The 25,719-nt window shown below is 41.6% G+C and overlaps 1 protein-coding gene across 13 annotated transcripts in view; it reads right to left on the minus strand.

Moving 5' to 3' along the window:
• Positions 1–25,719, minus strand: part of CAMK2D (calcium/calmodulin dependent protein kinase II delta) — an 806,647-nt gene that overhangs the window by 365,423 nt on the left and 415,505 nt on the right. For all 13 annotated transcript variants that reach the window (XM_086962149.1, XM_086962142.1, XM_086962138.1 and 10 more), the window contains exon 4: positions 6,449–6,503. In XM_086962149.1, the coding sequence (XP_086818275.1) occupies positions 6,449–6,503 (55 nt within the window). The remainder of the gene's footprint in view (positions 1–6,448; positions 6,504–25,719) is intronic.

The raw sequence follows: 25,719 nt of genomic DNA on the forward strand, positions 1-25,719 counted from the left end.
GCCTATGGGAAAAAGAGTTACTTTTAAAGCGCAGTATTTGGCCTACAAATCGTTTCATGACATAGGCCCTTACTATTTGAGGAAGGTTTTCTGTTGGTATAGGCTGTACAGACCCTCCGTTCCAGCTACACGAAATGTAGGGCATGTCCTAAAATTAAGAGAGCCGTCTGGGGTGGGAGAAGTTTATCAGATTTCGTGATTAAGTTATTGAACACACTCCTAAGAATCAGATCACCACGTACCCCAGGGACAGCTGAAGGACTTTGGGGGCCCGGACAAAACGTAGTTTGAGGCCCCTGTTTGGAACAGCTTTGAATTTATGATCCAATTTCAGCTCTTTCTAGTGCTCTTTGGCCAGGTCACTGACAGTGCCAAGGCAAAGTGGACCAAATTCGAAATGTGTTTACATCTAACATTCGGGGATAGTAACGCGTTTTCAATATTATAACATAGCAGCAGCTCAAGAATAGTACTACAAATAACCTCTGTGACCCCATGACATTTCTCATATGTGAGGTCCTGTTTTGATCTAAAAGAAACTCTCGTTATGGATGTTGCATGCAAGATAAACAACATTTCTCTGCAAAATGTCTATAATAGACTCTCGCACATCACCCAGATTAAAAACAAGCATTTGCAATGCAATAGGTCTCAATTAGGAGAGTTTGAGCAATTGGTATTGTAAATGACAATTTTTTTATGTATGTGTTGGTTTTGAAAATAGCGAAATTAATAGATTTGCCATTTACAATGCCAATAGTTTTAACTTCACCAAATGTGACACCTATAGCAATTGTAATGCAATATGTGTTGTATTTACGTGACTTAGATGTATTGATATTACAAATAAAAATGGCTTTTAATGTTTTAATAATTAATACTTAAATAAAAGTTACTGTAATTTATAATGGCAATAGCTTTTGTAAATAACTTGTGAAGATTATGTTCATTGTATTGTGACGAAAACCCAAGAACAGAAGTGAAATATTAACATTTTTGTGACATTTGTAATAAAGCTTAAAACATTTAGAGAACATATTTGAAACAGTTGTTGAATGGTTGCACAGATTGATGTTGTGGTGGCGACTAGTGATGCTGTGGCGTTCAGTGATGCTCTGGTAACTCATAGTGATGTGGTGCCCCTGAGTGATGCTGTGGTGATGCGATAGAGTGAGGGCGATAGAGTGAGGGCGATAGAGTGAGGGCGATAGATAGACAGATACATTGTATTTATGTTGCATTTAGTAGTGTAATTATGAGGTGTGTAATTATATGGCACTGAGTGGTATTATGTGGAGTGTATTTACGTTGCATTGAGAAGAGTGTAATTATGTGGCGTGTAATTATGTAGCACTGAGTGGTAATATGGGGAGTGTATGTTGTATTCAGTGGAGTTTAATTTTGTGGCATGTAATTATGTGGCACTGAGTGGTATGTGGAGTGTATGTTGCATTGAGAGCAGCATAATTATATAGCATATAATTATATGGCACTGAGTGGTATTGTTTGGAGTGTGTGTTGCATTCAGTAGAGTAATTATGTTGCAGGTAATTATGTGGCACTGAGTGGCATTTGGAGTGTATGTGGCATTCAGTGCAGTGTAATTATGTGGTGGGTAATTATGTGGCACTGAGCAGAATTTGGAGTATGTTTCATTGAGTGCAGTGTAATTATGTGGCGTGTAATTATGTGGTGTGTAATTATGTGGTGTGTAATTATGTGGCGTGTAATTATGTGGCGTGCAATTATGTGGCACTGAGTGGAATTTGGAATGTATGTTGCATTGAGTGCAGTGTAATTATGTGGCATGTAATTATGTGGCACTGAGTGGTACTTGGAATGTTGCATTGAGTGCAGTGTAATTATGTGGTGGGTAATTATGTGGCACTGAGCGGTATTTGGAGTGTATGTTGCATTGAGTGGTGTGTAATTATTTGGCACTGAGCGGTATTTGGAGTGTATGTGGCATTGAGTGCAGTGTAATTATGTGGCATGTAATTATGTGGCATGTAATTATGTGGCATGTAATTATGTGGCATGTAATTATGTGGCATGTAATTATGTGGCATGTAATTATGTGGCATGTAATTATGTGGCACTGAGTGGAATTTGGAATGTATGTTGCATTGAGTGCAGTGTAATTATTTGGAGTGTAGTTATGTGGCACTGAGTGGTATTTGGAATGTATGTTGCATTGAGTGCAGTGTAATTATGTGGCACTGAGTTGTATTTGGAGTGTATGTTGCATTGAGTGCTGTGTAATTATGTGGTGTGTATTTATGTGGCACTGAGTGGTATTTAGAGTGTATGTTGCATTTAGTGCTGTGTAATTATGTGGCGTGTAATTATGTGGCACTGAGTGGGATTTGGGGTGTATGTTGCATTGAGTGAAGATTAATTATGTGGTGTGTAATTATGTGGCACTGAGTGGTATTTGGAATGTATATTGCATTGACTGCAGTGTAATTATGTGGAGTGTAATTATGTGGCACTGAGTGGTATTTGTAATGTATGTTGCATTGAGTGTAGTGTAATTATGTGGCACTGAGTTGTATTTGGAGTATATGTTGAATTGAGTGCAGTGTAATTATGTGGCGTGTAATTATATGGCACTGAGCGGTATTTGGAGTGTATGTTGCGTTAAGCGCAGTGTAATTATATAGAATATAATTATGCAGCACAGATTGGTATTGTGTGGAGTGTGTGTTGTATTCAGTGGAGTGTAATTTTGTGGCGTGTAATTATGTGGCGTGTAATTATGTGGCACGGAGTGGTATTTTGAGTGTATGTTGCATTGAGTGCAGTGTAATTATGCAGCATATAATTATATGGCACTGAATGGTATTGTTTGGAGTGTATGTTGTATTTGGTAGCATATAATTTTATGTGGCACTGAGTGGTATTGTGTGGAGTGTGTGTTGCATTCAGTAGAGTGCAATTAAGTGGAGTGTAATTATGTGGCACGGAGTAGTATTTGGAGTGTATGTTGTATTGAGTGCAGTGTAAATATGTGGCATGTAATTATGTGGCACTGAGTTGTATTTGCAGTGTATGCTGCATTGAAGGCAGTGTAATTATGTGGCATGTAATTATGTGGCACTGAGTGGTACTTGGAATGTTGCATTGAGTGCAGGGTAATTATGTGGCGTGTAATTATGTGGCACTGAGTGGTATTTGGAATGTATGTTGCATTGAGTGCAGTGCAATTATGTGGCGTGCAATTATGTGGCACGGAGTTGTATTTGGAGTGTATGTTGCGTTGAGCGCAGTGTAATTATGTAGCATATAATTATGTGGCACTGAGTGGCATTGTGTGGAGTGTATGTTGTATTCAGTAGAGTGTAATGGTGTGGCGTGTAATTACGTGGCACTGAGTGGTATTGTTTGGAGTGTATATTGCATTGAGTGCAGTGTAATTATGTAGCATATAATTATGTTGAACTGAGTGGTATTCGGAGTGTATGTTGCATTGAGTGCAGTGTAATTATGTGTCCTGTAATTATGTGGCACTGAGTGGGATTTGGAGGGTATGTGTGTGTGTGTGTGCAGTGTGTGTGAGTGTGCAGTGTGTGTGAGGGTGCAGAGTGTGTGAGGGTGCAGAGTGTGTGAGGGTGCAGAGTGTGTGAGGGTGCAGAGTGTCCTGGGAATATAAACTATGGGAAAATAAATATTGGGAAACATTACATACGTGCGTGAGTTTGCAAGGCAATATATAAAATAAAGAAACACAGAGGTAAATACCAGCTATAAAAAATCCTATAAGTTGCGAGAGACGCACATCAGCTGTGATTTCATGTGAATAAAATAAAACAAGTCACTACGAACACGATGGCTTCAGCGAAACCTAAAATCTGTGTAATCAAGGCTGACAAATATAGCTGATAAAACCAATTTCTTTAACGATGACTTGTGTTACATATTATGTAGAGAATGAACATTTGGTGTGGCCCTAATGGAAAGATTCAGTCATAGCAAGGTTAATGGCTGGTATAATCATGTGCCTGGTGTAGGCAGCGCAAGACAATCAACAGAAACAAAAATTATGACTAAGAAATGGTCTTCCCTAAGTCTTACGGAGTATGGCAGCCTGCACAGTTTGCACTACCCACCCACAATTTGCTCTGCACGATGTGAATTAGTGCACATGGCTCATGGAAATTGTAGATTAAATATGCACTCAGTCAGAACTTATTTAAACCGGACCATGGTTCCTTGTGGGCAACATAACAGAAATAAAGTTGGGCTCAAATCATCTACACATAACAAGGGTTTTGGTGGCCCTCAGTTGTCCATTGTCAATACGCTCACACAAAATATCCTCACAATTGTCCACTAATTGGTATATTTGAACTTTCAGGTTCTCTCAAGAAGTTGAGAACTAACAAACAGCCATGATGCCATGACACATTTCCGGAACTCAATACAGTTTGATGCATTGTTTGCAAGGCAGCGTCACGCAAAGTTCAATATTTACCTGCACCCCACTAATCTTATTATTAATGAAACAGACACACTTTTCAGAACTATGATTACCTGGAACGGTCCATTGAGCTGATTCCTCCCAGAAAATAGGCCAGTTCGTGACTTGTGGACTACGTTAAGATATGCAAATAGTTAGCAATATAGCATGGCTAAACAGGAAGGGCGCCATATTATAAAGGAAAATGCAGCCCGACCGAATTAAACAACATTATTATTACCTGGACGACTAAGTTTCCGACCCGGGGCACGCTATTACTTTGAAAAATGAGCTTGAGTTCCGGTTCTGCTGCAATAACTGCCAAAGTCAACCGCCTCACTGTTTCCTCTAGTACATTAACATACCACCACTACGGCCGTGCTGTCGGAAGCATTCCACGTTTTTAATCGGGATGCGCACGTGCACAGAAAGGTTAAGAGCAGAGGCACGGCAGCCCACTTCACTGAAAGATCAATCCTTGATCACTCCAGGACTACCGCTTGTAATATAATACGTCTCTGAACAATTTAAAAGCCGAAAGCGGCGCCCGTCGTTTTCCTTGAAGTCCCCAAATTTCTATGAAATGTGCTAAAATCTGCCATGAGCTCTTCACGGGTGAAGTTGGCAAACGGCACGTGAATCTTTCTTCTACTCATCAGCTTGAAGGAATGCAGACACCACAACAAGTCTCATGAAGATAAGAAGCGAAACAGAAAGCAGCTGCACATCCGGGCCATGGAGGAGACATGGGAGGGCTGGGGCTGCCCATGCATGTGCGGTATTAGTCACTTTTGTGGTGGAAAGGGAGCCCCGGCGCCAAAGTGAAGTGGGGGAGCTGAAGTCCCGGGTCCCAGGAGGGGACCCAGTTGAAGACCAGCTGATAGAACTGCGGGGCTCCCATGCCTAGGGGGAGAGCCCCGCATCGTGCTGGCAGAGGAGCTGGAGTGCTCCTGGAAAGCGCAGCAGCCAGGTGCTGCTGAGGTGGACTTCCCCAGCAGACTGGGTGAGTGGGGGGTTCTCCTTCAGTCTAATGCAAGGGCCGATGAAGGCACAGAGTACAGATTGATTTCCTGAGCGAACCCGCCCTGGCGGGCCGCTTCAACGATGAAGTGAGAATTTTTTTATAAGAAATAAGTAAAAGTGAAACTGCATACTAGCTTGAAGGAAGTGGGACAGGAGATGTGCACGGCGCATGGCTGTGTGTGCGCGTACACATGCTGAAATCTCCGACGGCCCTGCGCGTGCCCATCCCTTGTCCCACTTCCAGAGCAAGTTGCTAACAATAGAGGCTTCGCTCTGCTTACACCAGCTCGCCCTAATAAATTAAAGGAAAACAGTAATTAAAACAACTGTTTTAGAATGTATTCAAGGTCATCAGGGGAAGATTTTCTGCAGAACAGAAATGTCTCTATGGGGGTTCGCTGAAGGTTTGGGGCCCTGGGCCAGAGCCCACTTTGCCCAAGCCTTAAAATATCTCTGATGTACCCTTCTGCAGTTAAAAGCAGCTAAAAACATCTGGAGCGTGAAAATAGCAAACAAGAAAAATCTTAGTGTATGTATTGTGAATGTGGTGTGTGTCGCCAATCCTGGCCTAAAAATAAATCAAAATAATTAAGGCACGCATGCCACAAACGTTAAAGATGGAGACAATATGACACTTTACAGCAGATGAGCGACCGGATTAGAGTTTTATTTATTTATTGACATTTGTAGATAATATATTTATTTCCAAAGGAGCACCTGAAAAATTGAATAGCATTTAGGCAAAAAATAGACTTTCGGCTAGTGTGGTCTACTACCAAGGCTTTTAATAATCACCTACACTGCTCCATCAAGGAATGCCTTCATAGTGCTGTGTGCGATATAGCACGAGGACCACAACAGCTGCCAATCACAACCCCCGCAGAATAGCATCAAGTCTTGACTGTTCTGGATAATTGCCTAATTTCGAAAAAGCAATGATTATACAAATGTGAAACACATACTTACAGATCAAAGACAAGGTAATGAAATCCTTCTTCTGATATGCTTTCATGAAGGCGCACTGTAGAAAGATAAAAGAGGAAAAAAGGTCAATTCTGAGATTTGTCAGTTACATAATTCGTACATACATGACCCTTTCAACAGCACCTCCCTTCCTACATAATGTTTAAACTGTTTCTAAAATGAGGCCTTACCAAAAATATTTTTTTACATTTCATATTACTAAAAGGTTTTTGGATCTGGGTATACATGCAGAAAATATCCCTTCAAATATGTCTTCTCTTCTACCAATGTAATCAATAAGCATTTGCAATACAGCAGATCTGGCATTTGCAATAATTGATGCCATTGGCATTGTAAATGACAATGACTTTTTTTATCTGTTTTGATAATCAACACATAAAAAAAGGTATTGTAATTTACAATACCAATAGCTCAAGCTTTTGTAAATGCAAGACGTATTTCACTTCAAAGAAGCGGCTGCCATTGTCCCGGGCTGCTTGGAAAGTGAAAGTGCGCATGGTGTGCTGAATGTTGCAGGAAAGCATGTAGGAGAAACTCTTTAGAGAAAATAGTGTTTACAGACTAAATAAGACATATTGTGTAACTTCAGACATAAAAAGGCCAGACAGTCCTTGCGGGATGTTACAAATGAAGAGAAGGGGGCATTAAGGAGGAACTAACAAGCATATTAACGAATCAGAAGCCAGCATTTTCGAACAGCAAAGACACAAGTCAATGAAAAATATTTGCGGGGATGAGCGGGGCTTCAAGTCCATACTCCAATATAGCATACGCCTCACAGGCTCGACCTAAAAATATGAAAGACTCATTCTGCCTCAAACGCAGTGTTATTCTAGATTTGAAAAGTGGTGAAAATATATTTTCTCCATTTCCTAAACTTAAACAGACTAACAGTAGTGGGGAATTAGTTTGCTCAATTTCATGCCGGGTACAAAACTTTAGTTTGGATCTTTACTTTTTACACAGGCCGCAAAAACGAGGTGGCTAGCTTTGCCCTACTACTTTCTAGTAATGCAAAGTTTTTCAATATGGTCACAGACCTGCACAACGAGAAATATAGGTGCCTTATAACACCTAGCATGAGAAAATACACAAATGTGGTGTGAGAGCATTAATGAAAGTCGTGAAGAATAGCATTCTGTAGATCACTTGTGGTCGCATAACAATACGAGCAGGCATAGACTACCATTAACCACTATGGGAAATGATCCAGTGAGAAAGCGTCTTCAAGACTTCATGGGCTCACCTGCCCTCAGAACGGCATCTGGGTGGTCAGGAAAGATGTGAATGGGAAGGCCTGGTTCCACCAGACCTATTACTGTGCAGACTAGCCCAGATCAGACAATGATTCTACTGGCACATGCATGGAGGATGTGGGTCGGTGGGTGAGTAGGAGAAGGAGAGTGACCACTGCGTAGGATAAAGATCCAATCTCAGATAATGCAAGAGCAAACAAGGCCACACCTTAGAAAGTAAAAAAAAGAAAAAAACATCCAATGCAGCTCCCCTTCATGAAAGTACTTGGGGCAAATGTGTACTTTTCCGTGAGAAAACACTGGCTTCTTGAAGATTCCAGGAATGAATGCACCCATGCAAGAATTGACGGACTGACAAATTACATTAGCACTTACAGTTTATTCAATTACGGAAACATGTTGCATAATGAAACACAGCCCGTTAGATTCTTAAAATAAATATATCACATGTCTTGTAGGCTGTTCTATCGAATGCTCCTTAGCTAAACAAAGATCTGCCTTTAAACCATCTACTCCTGAGGGAAGCACTTTCTTTAGATAACATGCTTAATATCCCATGGCTGAAATATTTAAAAGACTGCTTTTCAGCCGTGGGGCGCCCAGAACTTTTTTCAAATCCTGATTTGATTAGATTTGTTGATGTAGAGGCTGTAAGGAAAACCTTTTCTCTTTCGCTCCAAATGAAACGGGAAGAGGTGGAATTAAACAAACCCAGTGTCCGAAACCATGCTATGCTGAAAACTACCACCTCATTGGAGCCTTATCTGTCCTGGTCGATGTCGGGTTTTGAGCGGCACTTGTTGATCAGGTTCCGCCTGAATTATTACCATCTCATGTTAGCCGTTCCAAGGGGCTCTCATAGAGGCCAATTGCTACCACCCTGTGGCTGCGACAATGAGTCTCCGCAGGATCTGGTGCACTTTTTATTCATTTGTCCTTTTTAGGATACACCCGGAGGTTTTATTTAAAGCTGCTCGTAAAAAAACTGAATTTTACCCAGGTTAGACCTGCCCTATACTACTTGCAACTGCTAAACCCTGATAGCACTTTATTTGTGATTGGTTTTTTAAATTCTGCCCTAAGACTTAGAAACAGTAGGGAATGTTAATCTGTTTAAGTACTGCTGTATCTGTGATTGTTGTTACTAATACATTTTTTATTAACTTGGTACTTTATGCTTGTATGTCATGTTTTTACTGTGTAATTTTATTATTGATTAATGTGCTTTTATGGTTCTTTCGGTCTGAAAAACCGAATAAAGATATTTGATATAGGATCATTTTTAAATGACACTGCAAAACTTTGCTGTGCATGTTTTAAAACGAACGAGCACCCACAGAGATGTGACATAATTCCTAAAAACGGGAAGCTGACGCAGTTCGAAGTTCCTGTATTTTAACCCTCTGTGGTGAAGGCACCCAGAGCGGCAAGTGTTTTAGCGCTTCGGTTTGGAGGGCTCATCTGTATTGTTGAGATATGTTTCAGGGGGTGGGAGTGATTTTCTAAAGTAGGGCTGAAATAACAACCATTTAGAGGCGCACGCTTAACACAACAACTCCCCTTCCAAGAGCAACCCAGATGGTAAATTGCCACAATGCCAGATTAAATACATTAGTTCAAAATATCCAAGAGCAACACACAAAAAGCGAATGTTGATTTCTGACATAGTCATATTTTGGCTGGCAGCGCGTGCTCTGTTTAGCCAATACCCAAAGCGGCACCTGCCTCGTGTAAGCCTAGTTCTGATTCAATGCCCAGAACCAGCCATGACTCATATAGTAATGAACATCTTTGCCAAGCCTACGAGGACCCAACTGCGGATTGAGATGCAGTAGCCGGGTACGGATGCTCTGTACCACCTCAGTGCACACAGTCTACAGGACAGGAAATGATGCTCACCATGATGGTGCCTAGAAACTGCAGGGGCAAACTACGACACACTAAATGCGCCCTCCTCGAGGAACTATTCGCGACAAAACAACTTTGATGTGTGCCTCAATGGCAAAAGGCATTGGCGGCCCTTAACATTTTGAAGAGGAGCAGCACCGGGGCTGGGTTTGCACAGCAATTGATGCACACGCCTTCAGCAGTGTACCTACCTGGAGTATAGTTACTTAGGCTGCTCTGACTAACAGGGACTTAATCGCTACTTCTAAATGTGTGGAAAATGTAGGCCTTTCAGGATGCGGACGTGGAATATCAGCTAGGAGAGAATGGTGTCAGTGCTTGCAGACCCACTCCATCATCGACCTATGAACTCTCCTCAGCGAGTTAAATACACCAGTGATTAGTTTGTAACCTGCATGTCAAGACATGCCTTAACTGAACATGTTATGCAAGCCATGGAAGCTTGCACTAGTCCGCCCTGGGGGAGCTGCTCTGAGGGATGGAAGAGCGCACTGGCTGCCTTCTGTGACAGTTTAAGCTTGCTTTGCTACTGCCATGCTGGTCTTGTTCTGTGACATAGCAATGCTTGCACTGCTGCAGCATGAATTGTCTGGATTCTGCAATGGGGAAAGCTTATGCTGATGCCACCCAAACTATCTGTCCTCTAAGGAGTGACGTGTCAACGTCTATTAGCCATTCATATTGTATTAATGCACCTTTAAAAATAAATACATTTGACTTGTTTTCAACTGATTCCAATATTGTTTTGAATCGCATTCAGTTTTTTCGATGCTTTTAATTTTGCACTAGAGATTCTGTTGTATATTTTTTTTCATTTTTGTAAACATGCTCTCTCATATGAAAGACTTACGCATCAAGGATTTAGGTAGTTTGTAGGAAAGCTGATGGTGTGACCATGTGCAATAAGGAATAAAGTACCCCCTTCTGTACATAAGGATATTGTAAGTCACCTCCAAGTTCCATAACCTAAAGGAATTTCTCTGTAACTTGCAATATGCTTTTACTGTATGGCAGGGTGTACTTTATCACAACACGCGTTGCTTGAACCCAAGCTTCACATTCACATAGCACTCAGAGATCTTCTTCATTCAATGTAAAATAATTGTCTTCACATATTATTCATGTTGTTGTCTTTTTTATTATTTTTCTTTAGTTATCATTTTTTTGGGTAATTATTTCATCATTAACCTCTTTTTTCACTCGTGTGTTGGTATCATATTTTTACATTACATATGCCCAATGCATTTCAAGCAAAAATGCCCTTCCTCAGGGGACTTTGTTCTGAAAGAATATAACAATATGTCGGTACATTATCAAGTTCATTTTGCCAACCGGTATAAAATTGAAAACATAATAATCTCTGACTTTTCTTGTCTTTAACACCTTATAACCCTGTGGTGAAATAATAATCACTACATAGTGACACGTATTTTCAATTCTCGTTGACAGGGTGCATGCATTTTAAACCTATGTGCACTCCCTTTAACTAGTGCTATCACTGACCTTCTCTTTAAGTTTCTCGTACCGTACGCATCTGAAAGTAAACAACCGAGTGCTCGTATTACTCAAACTATCTGATTTATGTAGTTGCGGATATAAATCTTGTTTTCGCCTCTTTAAAATCTTACCGGGTAGCTTGTACACAGACACTTATCGCGGTTCCCTCTCCCTTCCGGGTTCGTGTGCGCTCGGCGTGCGTCGCTCTATCTCATTCATACTCTATGGTTCACCCGCGTAATCACGTGGTGTATGAATGGGTGGGTAGGCGAGCTAAAAACGGACAGTATTTGTTTACCTTTTTACGATCACTCGTATTTCATGTGTGAACCAACTCCTTATCTAATGACAATTGTGCAATACGCGGTACTACTATTAAGGCATCATAAATAAGTTTCATAAACCTAAATAGAATTCAAACGGTAAAGTAACAACTAGTGTAAAAAGTTCATGTAGAAAACATTACGTGGGTGCATGGGTGTCTTCTACATGTCATCCAGTCACATCAACCTCATATACAGTCTGTATTTATATAAAGCAACTCAGTTCCATCCGTTCATTTAATCCTTTCGGATGTAAGGTGCATAAGAAGTTCATCCAAAATGTCTCTCTCCTTAACAATGAGTTATTAATTTCTATACCTGCTTGGGGTGTTATCATTTCCAGTATGCAAAATTTAAGTCGCGACGAATTGTGCTTTGCTTCATTGAAATGGACTGCCACTGTGGATTTAAGGTTCTTAAGTCTGATATTGCTCTGGATTGGGGCAGTCCTGACAAAAACAAGGATTACAATTTGGATCTTGTGTGCATAAATGAAGGCTTGTTTTTTTCTTTTTGTACCTCTTTGAAACCAGTCTGTGTTCTGACTAATGCGCTGAGAGCCACAGGGAATATCTAAACCTTTTTCAAATTAGTCTTTAGCCTGCATAATATCTTGGGGATGCTGACAGCACCACCTCCCACCTTCAATAGAAAGACACTTTGATCCCATTTCATCACCTGCATGACTCATTAGCTACTCCTTGGACTTCTGTTACAAAGAAGACAGAGGTTTAGGGTCTATTCTCTAGAGTGGGTTCATCTCATGGGATAATTTGACATTTCTGTTAGCAGGAAAATACAGCTTTCCTTGCATGCAAATTATTAAAGCACACCAAGTTAAAGAAACCCCTGCTGCCAAGTATTCTAGTGTATTGGATGTGAAGTGTGTGTAACGTCTTCTAGAAATGGCTAGATAATGAGAGGTTGTTCTGCTTTTATTTTCTGAAGAGCATCTCTGGTAGAAAACCCTAATGTGAACACCAAAATTATTATATTCGTTTGGGTTTGCTGAAAAAAAAGAGCTATCTTCAGATTATTATTTTTTATCTTGCAGGGCTATAACCCTACGATTGCTGTAGTTAGACCCTAACAATTCTGTCAGACCACACATGGTTAGGATAAGAAGTAATTCTCATTGTCCGATATCTTCTCCAAAACCACACATTCCTGTAAGCACTTGAACATAAACTAGATGGGTTTGGCGAGTTATACATACAGTAGGAATAAAGGATACTATGTTGTTCATATAGAAAATGGAACTCCGTTTCAAAACAAGTCCGCAAAGTTGTTGTTTTTTACAGTATCTTGAAAACCAGGCACACCTCATCCGTCTGCGCTGCGAAACACATGCACTACCTTTAATTTTGGTCATTCAAGTGAAGGCTGTTCTGGCGAAAGCTGTGGTAATTAGGAAACCACATTAACAGATAGTTTCATATCTTAGCCCTTTTTGATAACTTGACCTTCCACTGCGCTCAGTCCCCGTGCAAGACAACCAAAAAGTCTTATTTTTCTTTCTATTTATTTATTCTTTAAGTGCCAAGAAAAGTGCTGCTTAAGGTGAACAGTTCATAAAATTAAAAAATGTAAATCCTAGTGCACTGTTATGGAAATTCAAAGTCTTTAAATACACAAATCCTGTAATCCTTCTGTGCCATACACAATGTTCTTTTAAAGTTCATAGAATGGGGCGTGGCTACTGCGCCACACAAGATGGCCGCATAGCGGTAGAGCTCCGCCGCACCGGACCTGCATCTTCGCGTTTTCTACGGTCCCAGGGCGTTCTTCGGCTCCCAGCGTACCAGTCCATGCACCGTAATGTAGGCTGCCCCTAAATATGCTCTTTTAGAGCTTCTTCTTCGTGCGTGGCACCTATTGCCGACTTCGAAGCTTCGGCGTCTGCGGCGGTCGCTATTTTGTGTTCCGAATTTCTCTCACGGAGCGCTGCAGCCTCTTACTCGGCAATAGAATCACTTCACATTCTTCCTGCTCTTCTTTCTACACTTCCCGACTTCTGAGTGGAGCGTGTGAATACAATTTCTGCAGTTTTTTCCAGCAACTCCCCAGTTGTCGAGGCTTCCTTTCTTTTTCACCACACGACATTGCAGGATATCTGCTATTTTGAGGTGTTTATGGATTCTAACTTTACTGGACACTTTTTTCTTATCAAGACATACGACACCGGCACCATGAAGCTTAATGCTTCCCATTTTTGATGTTTTTTCATGCTTTAATCATTTGTATGGCTGTATATTACGCTTTCAGCAGGTTTTCATAGCCTCCCAATTACTCTCTGCCAGCATTTTGGGAAGCTGTGTTTCACTGTAATTTTTGGTTTGTTAGCTCTATCTACGCCACTCTGTTTTTGAGGTTATTGCCCTCTTTACAACTGTTTGAAGTTCTCTACATTGCTTGCTTTGCTTCATTCAGGGCAGTGGTTCTTCGCATATGGGCAAATTGCGCAAACCAAAATTTGTTTTCATCTCTTCCAAACCTACTCAAGAGACGTCCACTTCAACCTCTATTAGTGTCTCTGGAGCGGCTGATCAAATGGCTGGTCTAGCTCCGCATTGTTCCTCCTCAACACAGTCAACATCAACTAAGGCCTCTCCTTCTAATGTTTCTTCTAAGCGCTTGAAGCAGGACCCTCCATCACCACATAAATCATCCTCCTCAATTTCTATGGAGTTACTTCTAGAGGGGATAAGCGCCCTCCGCCCTTTTGTTGAAGAGACTAGCAAAGACATGCAACTCTTGAAAGAAAACTGGGCGTCCATGGATGCGAGGATCACTTCTGTGGAACAGGTTTCGGTGGTACAGTCCAATTCTCAATGCATATCTTCTCTGGAGAAGTCGGCCCTCGCTCTCCAGCAACACACTGAGGATTTAGAAAACAGGAATAGACTGAACAACCTTCGCATTTATGGTTTGCGGGAATCTTTGGAAGGGGAGGATCCTGTGACTTTTTTACTTCCTTTATTCCAAAATTGCTTGATATGCCTCCTTCCACTTCCATTAGCATCCAGAGAGTCCATAGCCCGTGTTCATCTGATTCCCCGAAACCACGAGGTGTTGTTATTCTCTTTTTGAAATTCACGGATCTCCTTTCAGTCCTTTCTGCAGCTAGATGCAAACGTCATGTTTTCTGGTTGGGCCATAGAGTGTTCCTTTCTCAAGATGTTTCCAACGCCACAGCATCCAGAAGGAAGGAGTTCCTGAATCTTCGTGCACCTCTACGATCTCTTGTGCGATATACAGCTTGTTTCACCCTTGTATCTTCAGAGTTACTCACCAAAATAGAACATGGTCCTTTCAAGATCCCGGAGTGTTAAGAACTTTACTCACCTCCAGTCAGGTGGCACCATGGAAACCTCTACAACTTCTTCTAGCGGCTGATTGTTTCACCGTTCAGTTGTGCTTGCGTTTTTTCTTTTCTTCATGGTATTTCTGATGTTGTTCCTCTTCAAGTTGATCTTTTAATTTTCTTCTTGTTACCTATTTTCCTAACTTAACTATTTCACGGACAGGTTGCATTTCTTGCTTTGTGCACTCCTTTGTTGTTATTTCCCAATTGTTATTTGTTATTTCTCTTTTCTCCCCCCATATAGGTTCCTGATGAACTTCCCTGAGTCCGTATGTCAATTTGTCAATTTTCCAATTTGTTTTTTGTCCTGGTGCGGTTGGATTCCCTCCCTTTGCAAGGTCCGTCTTGTAGAGTGTTGCCATTTCCCCACTCTCCTTTGTGTTTATCTCTTTCAGGTACGTTATTTTCAGTCATCCTTTGGATATGTATGGTCTCTTCTGCTTTCTTCTTTCCCTCCTTTCTCTCCTTTCCTTCCCCCTCCTCCTTGGATCCTATTCTCCCTTATTTGGTTTCTTGCTTCTCTCTTTTTTCGGCTTTATGCTGTTTTCATACTTTTTTGCAAATTTTAATGTTATTGTATTTATCTTGTTTATAAATTTAGAGTTGTCTCTTGGAATGAAGGTTTTATTAACCCCATTAAACGGCAGAGAGTACTTTCTCATTTATCTTCCTACACGCCCGATATTGTTCTCCTACAAGAGACTCACCTTAATGATCTCGAATTTCTTAAATTAAAAAGAAACTGGGTTGGTACAGTGTTATTTTCTCCCTCTTCCAATAAAAAAATTGAGTTGCTACTTTAATTCATAAAAAATGAAACGTAAGGATTTATTAGAGGAAAAATATTCTAATGGGAATAGGATTTTGGTTAAATTACTAATCAATTCAATTTCTTTAACTGTTTTTAATATCTATGGTCCTACCCAACCTGATTGCTCTTTTTGGCCTTTAATTACAAACAAATGTATCCAACACAAAGATGATTTATTTCTTTTGGGAGGAGATTGTAATCAGATTATAGATCCATTCCTTGATCGCAAATCCACTGTTCATTTTATCCCCCACAAGCCCCACAAAAGATTTTTGAACACCATACTACAAACACATCTCTGATTCCTGGAGACTCACACGCCCAGACACTTTGGATTATTCCTTTTACTCTCATCCTCATGCTTCTTCCTCTAGACTAGACTATATCTTTCTCTCTCAATCTTTAACTCAAAATGTACTACCCTCTTCTATTGAACCCATTGTTACTTCAGATCATGCCCCCATTATAACGGATATTGATTTACTTCCACCTCATCCCAAGCCTTCTTGTTGGCGCTTCAATTCTTCACTTCTCACTGATCCTAATTTCTCTTCTTTTTTATTCGATCTTTCACTAATGACTTCTTTCTTTTTCTATGTTACCCCTGCATGTTCCTGCCCTGTATTTCAAACGTATTGATTCCTCTCTCAAAATTCCTCTGGAAAAAAAAAAAAAAAAAAAAAACGAGAATTTCTCTTCTAGTGGTGTTAATTTTCCAGACTTCCGTCCCGATCACAAATCCTTTTCTCTCCGTCAAGCATCACGATGGCTCTCTCGTCGGAATCTTCCCCCTTCTCTCCTCTTTGGCTCCATATTGAGCAAACTTTTTTATTACCCTTTTCTTTTGAGGTGGTATTACGCTTCTCCTCCAAATCTCCTTATAATTCTCTTCCCTTGTTTAAACATACTTCCTCTCTTCTTAAACCTTAGCCCTCTCCATTGGTCATTTCGCGCGAATCCTTTCTACATTCACCCATCTGGTATAATTCACTTATTCTTTTAAACAATAGACCTATTTGTTGGGCCTCTTGGAGACTAAAAGGTATTATATGGGTCAACCATCTTTTTGATGGTGTATCGCCTCGCTCTTTTCCCCATTTTCAACTTCAATTTCACTGTCCTCGCTATTTTCTACAGAAATATACTTTTCTCATGGAAGTCATTCTTGATCGTTATTATTCTCTTCCTTCTTCAACCTCCCTCACTACCCCTCATCTTCTTGTGGTACTCTCTACTCTTCCTAAAGCGTCTCTTATTTATAGATTCTTTTCTTAACCCGACCATGTCAAGTCCAAATTGGAACTTTCCTGGGAAACCAATCTGGGATGCACCTGGCCCATTGCCCTTTGGGACAATCTCTGGTCCAAAACCTTGAAAGTCTTTCGATCTGCATCTCTTACTCAATCTTTATTTTTTCTATATCACAGACTTTACCTTTCTCCTCTTTCTCGATCTCGTTTCACTTCTTCCTCTGACTCTAGCTGTTGGACTCGTAGAACCCCTAATGCTGATATTCTACATATGTTCTTTTCCTGTCCTACCGTTTCTACTTTTTGGAAACAAATTTGGTCTTGCATTTCTCACGTTTTCACACTTTCCACCCCATACTCACTCCCCCTTCTTTTTCTTGGTAGTCCCTCAGATTCTCTGACTCTTCCCCCACACTCACAGGGTCTTTTTGATCTCATGCTTGCACTCGCATTTCAACATATATCTTCGAACTGGAAATCTCTTACAAATATTTCAATACAAACTTGGTGGAATTCTTTACGTCATTTTCATAGACTTGATGTCTCCTTTGCTTCCTCCTGTAAACCACCTCATAATGGAGACCTGTATTGGTTACCCCTTACCACATTCCTAGATCAATTAGCTCAAAAGAAACCTGTTCTTATCAATTCCGAAAATTTTAAACCCCCTTGAAAGATTTGAGTCTCTCCTTCGTGTGTATTTCAGTTTTTCTTTATTGCAATGTCTTGCATATACTATACAGTTTTGATTATTGCTTGTGCCCTTTTTTGCTTTGCCGTTACTCTCTATAGCATTGCTTTGTTATAGCATATATTCCCTCCTTCCCCCCTTTTCTTGAAAATCCCGTAAAATGCTTTTATTATCTAGTTTGACATTAGCACCGTTATGACTTTAACTTGACTTGTTATATCTATATTCTTCTCTTGCTGATGTCAATTTGCTGTTATTATTATTATTAGTCTTTAATAAAGCTTTTCAACATAAAAAAAGCTCATACAATGATCTATAGCAGTCTATAAATAGAAAATTATCCAAGGAAGTGCTTCGATCCGTTTTGATAAAAAAAGTATTCCATCTTGTTTTTAGTATATCAAAAATTGCTGACTTGTCTCATGATTCCATAATAAAAAAACATTCAATTTAAACTTACTTATGCATCACTAATAATAAAACTACTATGAAAATACAAATTATTGCCAGGAAATCAAGATGTTCCTAGGTAATGAGAAGGAAAACACTAAGTTGTCTAAAAAGAAAGAAGAATTATCCCTCTATGTACATAACTCCCCCAATAACGGTGCTGGCGTATTCATGTGCAATGAAGGTGCAAAAGGAATTTACCTTTTAAAGAACTACAGAGGAGATTTGAAGATCAAACAAGCATTAGAAATGCAATCGGGCTCGGATTTATTAGAGTTTGAGCTAATGGCATTGTAAATGCCAATGTCTTTTCGCCATGTGTTATGGAGTGTGTGCATGTGGTGTGTAGTGGAATTATGTGGGTTGGATTGTAATTTTACCAATGGTGGCATGCTGTGTTTTATATGAATATGTTTAAAAGTAAAGTGTACCATACTGCGATTGCTTGGTGGAAAAGTGCACTGCCGGCTGGAGGGGTGTGTGCCTGGTGGAAGGGTGCACTGACGGCTGGTGGGTGTGTACTTGGTAAAAGCGTGCACAGATGGCTGATGGTTGTTGGTGTTTGTGCATGGTGAAAGCATTCATTGACGGCTGGGGGTGTGTTGTTCTGTGTGTTGTACTCTGTGTACTGGTGAGTGTGTGGCGGTGAGTCTGTGGGGGTGAGCCTGGGGAGTGAGTGTGGTGGTGAGTGTGTTGTGTTGAGTGGTGACGAGTGTGTGGTGTTGAGAGACTGAGGTGTGTGGTTTCTGTGTGCCTTATGTGTGTGTGGTGTGTGTGTGGTGTATGGGTCTATGGTGTGTGTGTGCTATGTGTGTGTGTGTGCTATGTGTGTGTGGTGTATGTGTGTGTGTGGTGTTTTCTGCACAATCACACACTGCCCCTACACATTCACACACTGCTCACCCGCACATTCCCAATGTCACTCTGCATAGTCACACACTGTTTATTCTGCACCTGCACTCACCGCCACTCTGCACTCACCGCCACTCTGCACTCACCGCCACTCTGCACTCACCGCCACTCTGCACTCACCGCCACTCTGCACGCCTCATGTCCCACGAGCAACAAAGACAGACATAAACACACTCACAGCAGACGACTTCCACATTCTTAATGAGGTAACAAGCAATGGAAAGGATGTATGAATGCAGCCTTGTGCTGATGAGCCTGGAGGCATAGCCTGGAAAAACCAAAAAGTTTACTAATATTCTATATTGATTTTACAGGTGACAAAACGTAATTATTAGTACAATTTTTAAAGCAGACACATGCAAACACAAATTGTATTGCCATATTCCAATTCAAACTCAAAAGAAGAATGGAAAGTTAAGTGATAGACCTCTGCTACCAGCGCCTAACCCACTGAGCTAGCAGCACTGAGTGTCTGGCAGCAGAGCAGAGGTGAGGCTGAGGCTGCAGTGCAGAGCAAGCCAGCGCACGGAGCACTGCTGACTGGTGAACGCGCCCCGGCCGTCTGCATTCACTTAACGAGGCACCCTGACAGCTCCTAATTTTTATTTATGGGCGGCCGTGCGCGAAACCGCATAGAAAATGCCCACAATGGCGGACGCAAATCACATAAAGCCTATCGCGTCAAGGCTACTACAAAGACATCACATCGAAGACGAATCACTATGCAGATGCCATAAAACAGCCACGCGCCCTAAGGAATGTTTGGAATGTTTCTGGCCAGAGCCCTAAAGAAACCTTTTTTTTTTTATAACAATAGAGCTCGAAGCTCCGCCCCACTTCGTGGTGACGGAGGCCGAGCCCTAAAAATGGTGTCTGGGCCATCATCAGTTCAAAGAAGAGGGGAGCGCAGACTACAAGTTAAGGCAAGAAACACTAAAACACAGTGCTTATGACCCACTTTGTTATCTAAGGATGGTAATTTATTTATTTGTTTGTTGAGCTGTAAATAGCACTAACTTGACCTCAGAGTGCTTCACAATATTTGCATAGCAGTAAATTATGTGGTTTACAAATTGAGGTACATAATGAGGCAAAAATGCCACATAGTAGCATTACCATCTCAATCGGCATCATCAGATCATACTTGGAAAGGTGCATGGAGTTCTTTAGTGGGCCCATTAATCGAAAGATTTTTGAACAGTTTTTTTTCACTACATTTGATAGTCCCATGTGCCTCCCTATAGTAGTTACAGTTTTACATATTTATCTTGATATTTTCGCTTGCTGCAAAAGAATTAGATACATCAATCCATACTATTTACCTTCATGTCTTCAATAAAATAACAGTTTTACTTTATGCTAGCTTGTGGAATCTGCAGTGCCCACTCATTCTCCATACTTTGAACCAGGAGTCCATTTGCTGCTGTCTCATGGGGCAGAGCATAGGAATTCTCAGCACTCTTCACCATTTCCTAACGCCTTTTCTTTCCCTCTTCACTCTTCTGGACCATCATCGCGCCATAGTGCCATGAAACCTTGTTGGTAAACGTGAGCTTTATAAATCCCCCCCAACTTCAACTTTATCATCCACCAGCTGAATCAAACCACGAGAGCTATTGGAGCAGTGGTCTACAGTCAAGTTTGCTCTACTCCATGACCTATGTTCATGGGTCACACAAAACACACATGTATTCATGACTGTATACCATGCGCTATGTAGCCAAGGGCCCAATTAAAAACAAAGTGATTTAGTGAGCATTTTGGAAAAGATCTGCTCCTGTTAAGAGAAGCTGCTTGCAGATAGAGAGAGCTGAATATGAACAGGACTGATCACTACGCACTTTAAATGGAAATATTTGAGGCTTTTGTGGAATCCTCTGGGCTGGGACAAAGGTAAAATGTGGTGATCTTGTTTAGTGATGAGAAGAGACATTCTTGAATGATGTAAATCTAGGCTTCTTCCTGCAAAAAGCAACAGGCGCTAAAACACTTTCATCCTGGATACCAATCTCTCCATCAAGATGTGCAGTGTAACAAGAAATACGAGCTGCTTGGTACCAGCTCTCTAGCACCTCTAGAAGAAGGCCCAGGAACCACAGTCCAAGCTGGGGTCCTCCATCATCTGGATGGTAGCTGCACTGGACTCAATGGCATCCAGGAATCTGCTCTAGGCCCACTACCGTGCAACATGCATGCCACAGCAAAGGTAATTCAGGATTGGAGAAATTCAGACGGATCACGCGTTTCTGGATAACATCAACTAACTTCCACCTAGCGTTTGCCGTATCGTCATTCCAAGCAGCTTCACATGCAAGGCAGTAAAGAGTTGTGCATCGTCCGACAAGGCCAACAATCTTAACAACTAAAGCGGCCCGTGTCACACCAACCAGCAATATCACCAGAGTAAAGGTAAGAAATTTAAAAAAAATTAAGATTCAACAAACAAGCTTTTTGTATCTGTGCACCTAAAATGTGAAATAGCATCAGACCTTCCCTACGGATTCCAACATTCTTCTACAGTTGAGAAAGGTGCCGAAGATGCATCTCTTCAAAGAGCATTTCATCAAGCTCTGATCAGTAAGACTCCCTTTTCCTGGGCTTCTTGGCCCAAGATTTCCTCGTCACGCCCCCCCACACCCGTCCACCCTGTAAACCATCTTGCATTGCTCTCAACTCCCATTGCCTGTACAGGGGCTCTACTGCTTCCTCGATATGGCACACACTGAACCATCTTGCCAGCTGAAACAGACTGCATACACACAATCTTATTTTAGAAAGCATTTTTTTATCCAAGTAAACTAGTGTTTTTGTATGCTGAGTTTTTAAACTTTATTACAGAAAAAGTGTAGATATTATGAAAAAGGGCGTCTTAATTTAATTCTCTCAGCATTTACACAGCTTCCTACGTACCAAATACTATCTAACAGCAAGAGCAATAAATAATAAAGACCTAGGATAATACCTCCACTATCACCCTCCGTGATTAAAAGATGCAGTGATCTGTGATCTGATGAAATATTCAAAGCAAGATGCACATTAAAGATGTTGGGCATTTTGCTCGACGATGTGAGCGCCCCTGTGAACACTGGCTCATCTTTTCAGAAGCGTCATGGACCTCTGCAAGCAGAAAACACCCCTCTCTCTCTTTCCCAGTCTCCAAACGATCCAGCCAACCAAATGGCAGCTGCTATATTTGGCCTCGTCCTTCCCTGTGGTAAGACACTATATGCAGGCAAGCTCAAGATACCAGTGTCAATGACAGCGAGAGACATTTCCAGCTAACCTAGATAACTGGTGCAGGCGGAATCAATCACAATGACATGCCACGAGCAGGAGGATTCAGCAATATACCAGAGCACAAGCCAGGCCCGCGTGCAGCAGCGGCTCCTTCACCGTGGCGTAGGTCCGTCCCCCCCACCCCCCAATAGCCAGCTGAGGGAAAGGACAAATAATAAAATGATAATACAACTTTTTCTCTGGATGTAGCAGAGTCTTTGCGTGTGGGGCCATGCCATGACAGGCATAGAAGGGGAGTGGTGGGCAGCACTGCTATCAGTATGCATGAGTGTTTGGCCGGCCGTCTTACGACGGCCAACCAGTCAGGCGCATTGACAGCTCCCCAACCCGAGCTGCCTTGAGTGGAAAGAACAGCAGGGGTATACTCCCAGTTCCCTTTAGTGTGGAATACAAGCCTACTCAGGCCAATCCTAGCGTTACTCTCATGCAGGCCCAATGAGAGAAGCGCTGGGTTTGGCCATGGGGAGTCTGGGAGCAGGGCCTGACTGGAACCAAACCAGCCCTTAAAGTGCTCGGCCGGCCCCCTTTCTCGGGGGTTGGGGGTGCGGCCGAGCTCTTTGCCAGGGCCGGTTTTCGGCCGATTTTGTTACAGGGTCGATTTTGCATGGCCCTTTAACAAAAACGGCCCCCTGGGGCCCAAATCCGGCCCCCACCCGTGCGGCGCACCGGGGGATTGCTGGGTGCCCACTACGGCCAGTCCGGCACTGTCTGGGTACCTCCTCTTATACACAGCAGCGAGGAAAAGATTACTAGAGTGGCGACTAAGATATTTTTTTTTTTTACGTTTTGTTTTCCGTCTCACCACCCTATACTCCTACGCCACCTGCTATTGAGAAACCAATGAACCCCAGGTGCCATATTAAATTGCATAGCTACCGCTGTCCCCAATCTGCCACTACTGACTATCATACACTACGCAATACCTTCCTTAATATGAGCATAGTACCAGGTATTCTTTGTTATTCAACTCGTGGTAATGGGACACAGCAACCTTTTGAGTTTGCAGGCAAACACATTGCCAAGAGCACCATTTAAAACTGTTCCAATCCTGGTGAACACGAAAGGGAAGGAGTGCGGTCTACCTATCTTTCATTTATGACAGCACTATTGGTGCCATTGGTATTTGTGGAAATTGTCTGCACCTCTGCATTTTATAAACACCACATATTTACAAAACTATGCAAACCTCAATGAACAAAAGTAAAACTCTGATGCTCATTTCAAAGTGGGCACATAGGACAAAATCAGGTGAAAAAACACATTACGTAGATAATTGCAACGGGACAGTGCTTAATTTGAGCAGGTCGATTCCAGTGCTCGGCACCGGCATTTAATTGCAACACCAGTCCTTAATATAGTCTGCCACATGGTGGCACGGTCTCTCTCAACCGAGGTTTATTAATTCAGTATAAATTGAAAATAACTAATTGCCACCCATGTCATTCTTATAGCTTTTAGTGTAATCGAATAGTCTGAATTGTCACACTTATACGAGTGTGATGGTTAGTAGTTCTGTTGCTACTGTCATTTGCAGCGCTGGCAGGGGCAATGGGTGGAGCCAGTTGCATTGGCCACCTGAATAGGACCCTGGCACTTATTTATTTGCAAATTAATCTTTGCTCCACCCATTACGAGTTCACTGTAAAAACACATATTTAACCGTTTTACCACCACCTATTACCTTAAAGGTAAAAAGATTAGCAAAACTGCCATAAATGGGCAGAACACACATTAGGACTATTTTTCCACAGTAATGTCTAAGTCGATTGCCAAAATCTTGTCTGGAACTAAATGCTACAGTATGATTTAGGGCCTAATTTAGTGTAATATTCCTAATTAGGTGTCCTATGCACGACCCACTTTTCAGTCAGAATGTGAAGAATCTCATGTAATACACATTTATAGCTTGGCAGATCTGTCACTCCTTTCATCAAGTTCTGAAGTCTGAAAGGCAGGTTAAAATCTCCAAGACCTGGAAGCGGAGACGTTGCAGTAAAACTCATTCTACAGCTGTTGCTCTTCCCAGTCAAGCTTGGGATGCGGGAGTGCCTGTCACCCACACGCCGAATCCTGGCACGCACCTATGGGATGAACCGGAACTCTGGGAAACCAGATCCCTGGTGTAATGTTTTGCCCTTGCATGCTGCGGCTTTGGCAACAGGGCGACACGTTTATTGGTGCCAAGTTCCCACATCAGGAAATGTCTCTGTCTCACACAGGTAAATAAAGCCTTAGGTAAATAGGTTTCGCTAGCGTTCATAAGATAGAAAGGCATAATAATATAGGGTGACCAGATCTTGAGAACCAAGAACCGTGACATTAGAAAAAATAGAAGCAATGCAATTTTACATCAACGGGCGGCGCAGAATGACAGCTCTCATCAACATAATAACACTGAAGAAGCACTAAGAAAATAAGTAAAATGCAATTTCTTAAACCAGCATCATACCTGTTAATTAAATTGATTATTTAGACAAGTGTGCTAGAGCTGTACTAGTTAGCATCTAAAGTACCTCCAACTGTTTTCAGTCAACACCCTCTTAAAACCAGGGCACAAGTTGGGGGTAAACTTGCAGGTACACGGCGTCCCCCCACTATTTTCACAGGTTGGACGCAGTCCCCCCTGCCAAGAACTTGGACACCCCCACAGAAATATGCTGAACTTTTCCTGGTTTTAGACACCCAGACACGTTCAGCAGCGCCTGTATGTTGTCTGCTTTCATTCCCAGGAACAATATGTAAGGGAGCTTTTTTTTCACTTCCAGCTGGGCTGAAGTTAAGGCGCCATCAGGCCTCCTTTTGTCTAAATATCCTGATTGGAGGTGGCCTGGAACCTCACACTTCAATGTAAATGCCATGGAGGGGAAACAAAGGCACACAGCTTGTTATCTCTTCAGTCTCTGTATATAAGAGATGCATGCACTGTGAGAATGTCAGATGTGTTGGTCTGTCCCAGTATTTACACAAATAATTTCAGTAGGACTTTTTTTTTCTTTTATAGGGCTTTGCAACCCAAATGCAGGGTGTCAGAGATCTTTACATAACATACACATTATATATTGACAATAAATCATGCACATGTGTAAATCAATGTACAAGATGAGTTACATGAGACAGGATTACAAGGTGTAGGAGTCACATGTCATTCATGCTCATTGTGCTATAGTACTAGGATAACAATTCTTGAACTGAAGTTAACAAAAGGATCTCTGTGTTAAAAGCAGTAACCCACTTTACTATCTACATAAAATAAAAATCTGTCATCTGCCTGATACATGATGTGCTTCGCAGGAGAAGCATTAACCTGCTATGCTACTTTGATTCAAATCTGGGACTTCACAAAACAAAGCTCTCTCCAACAAACATGTTCACCTCCAGAATTATCTCATAATTATTACTATTCCCTGAGATTTACTGGGCACCTTTACAGCAGATGCCTTAACCCATAAAATATTTTAAAAAGCAGACTTTGCAGCCAATTAAGCAGAACAGAT

The sequence above is a fragment of the Lissotriton vulgaris genome, chromosome 3_1, assembly GCF_964263255.1.
Source record: "Lissotriton vulgaris chromosome 3_1, aLisVul1.2, whole genome shotgun sequence".
Lineage (NCBI taxonomy): Eukaryota > Metazoa > Chordata > Amphibia > Caudata > Salamandridae > Lissotriton > Lissotriton vulgaris.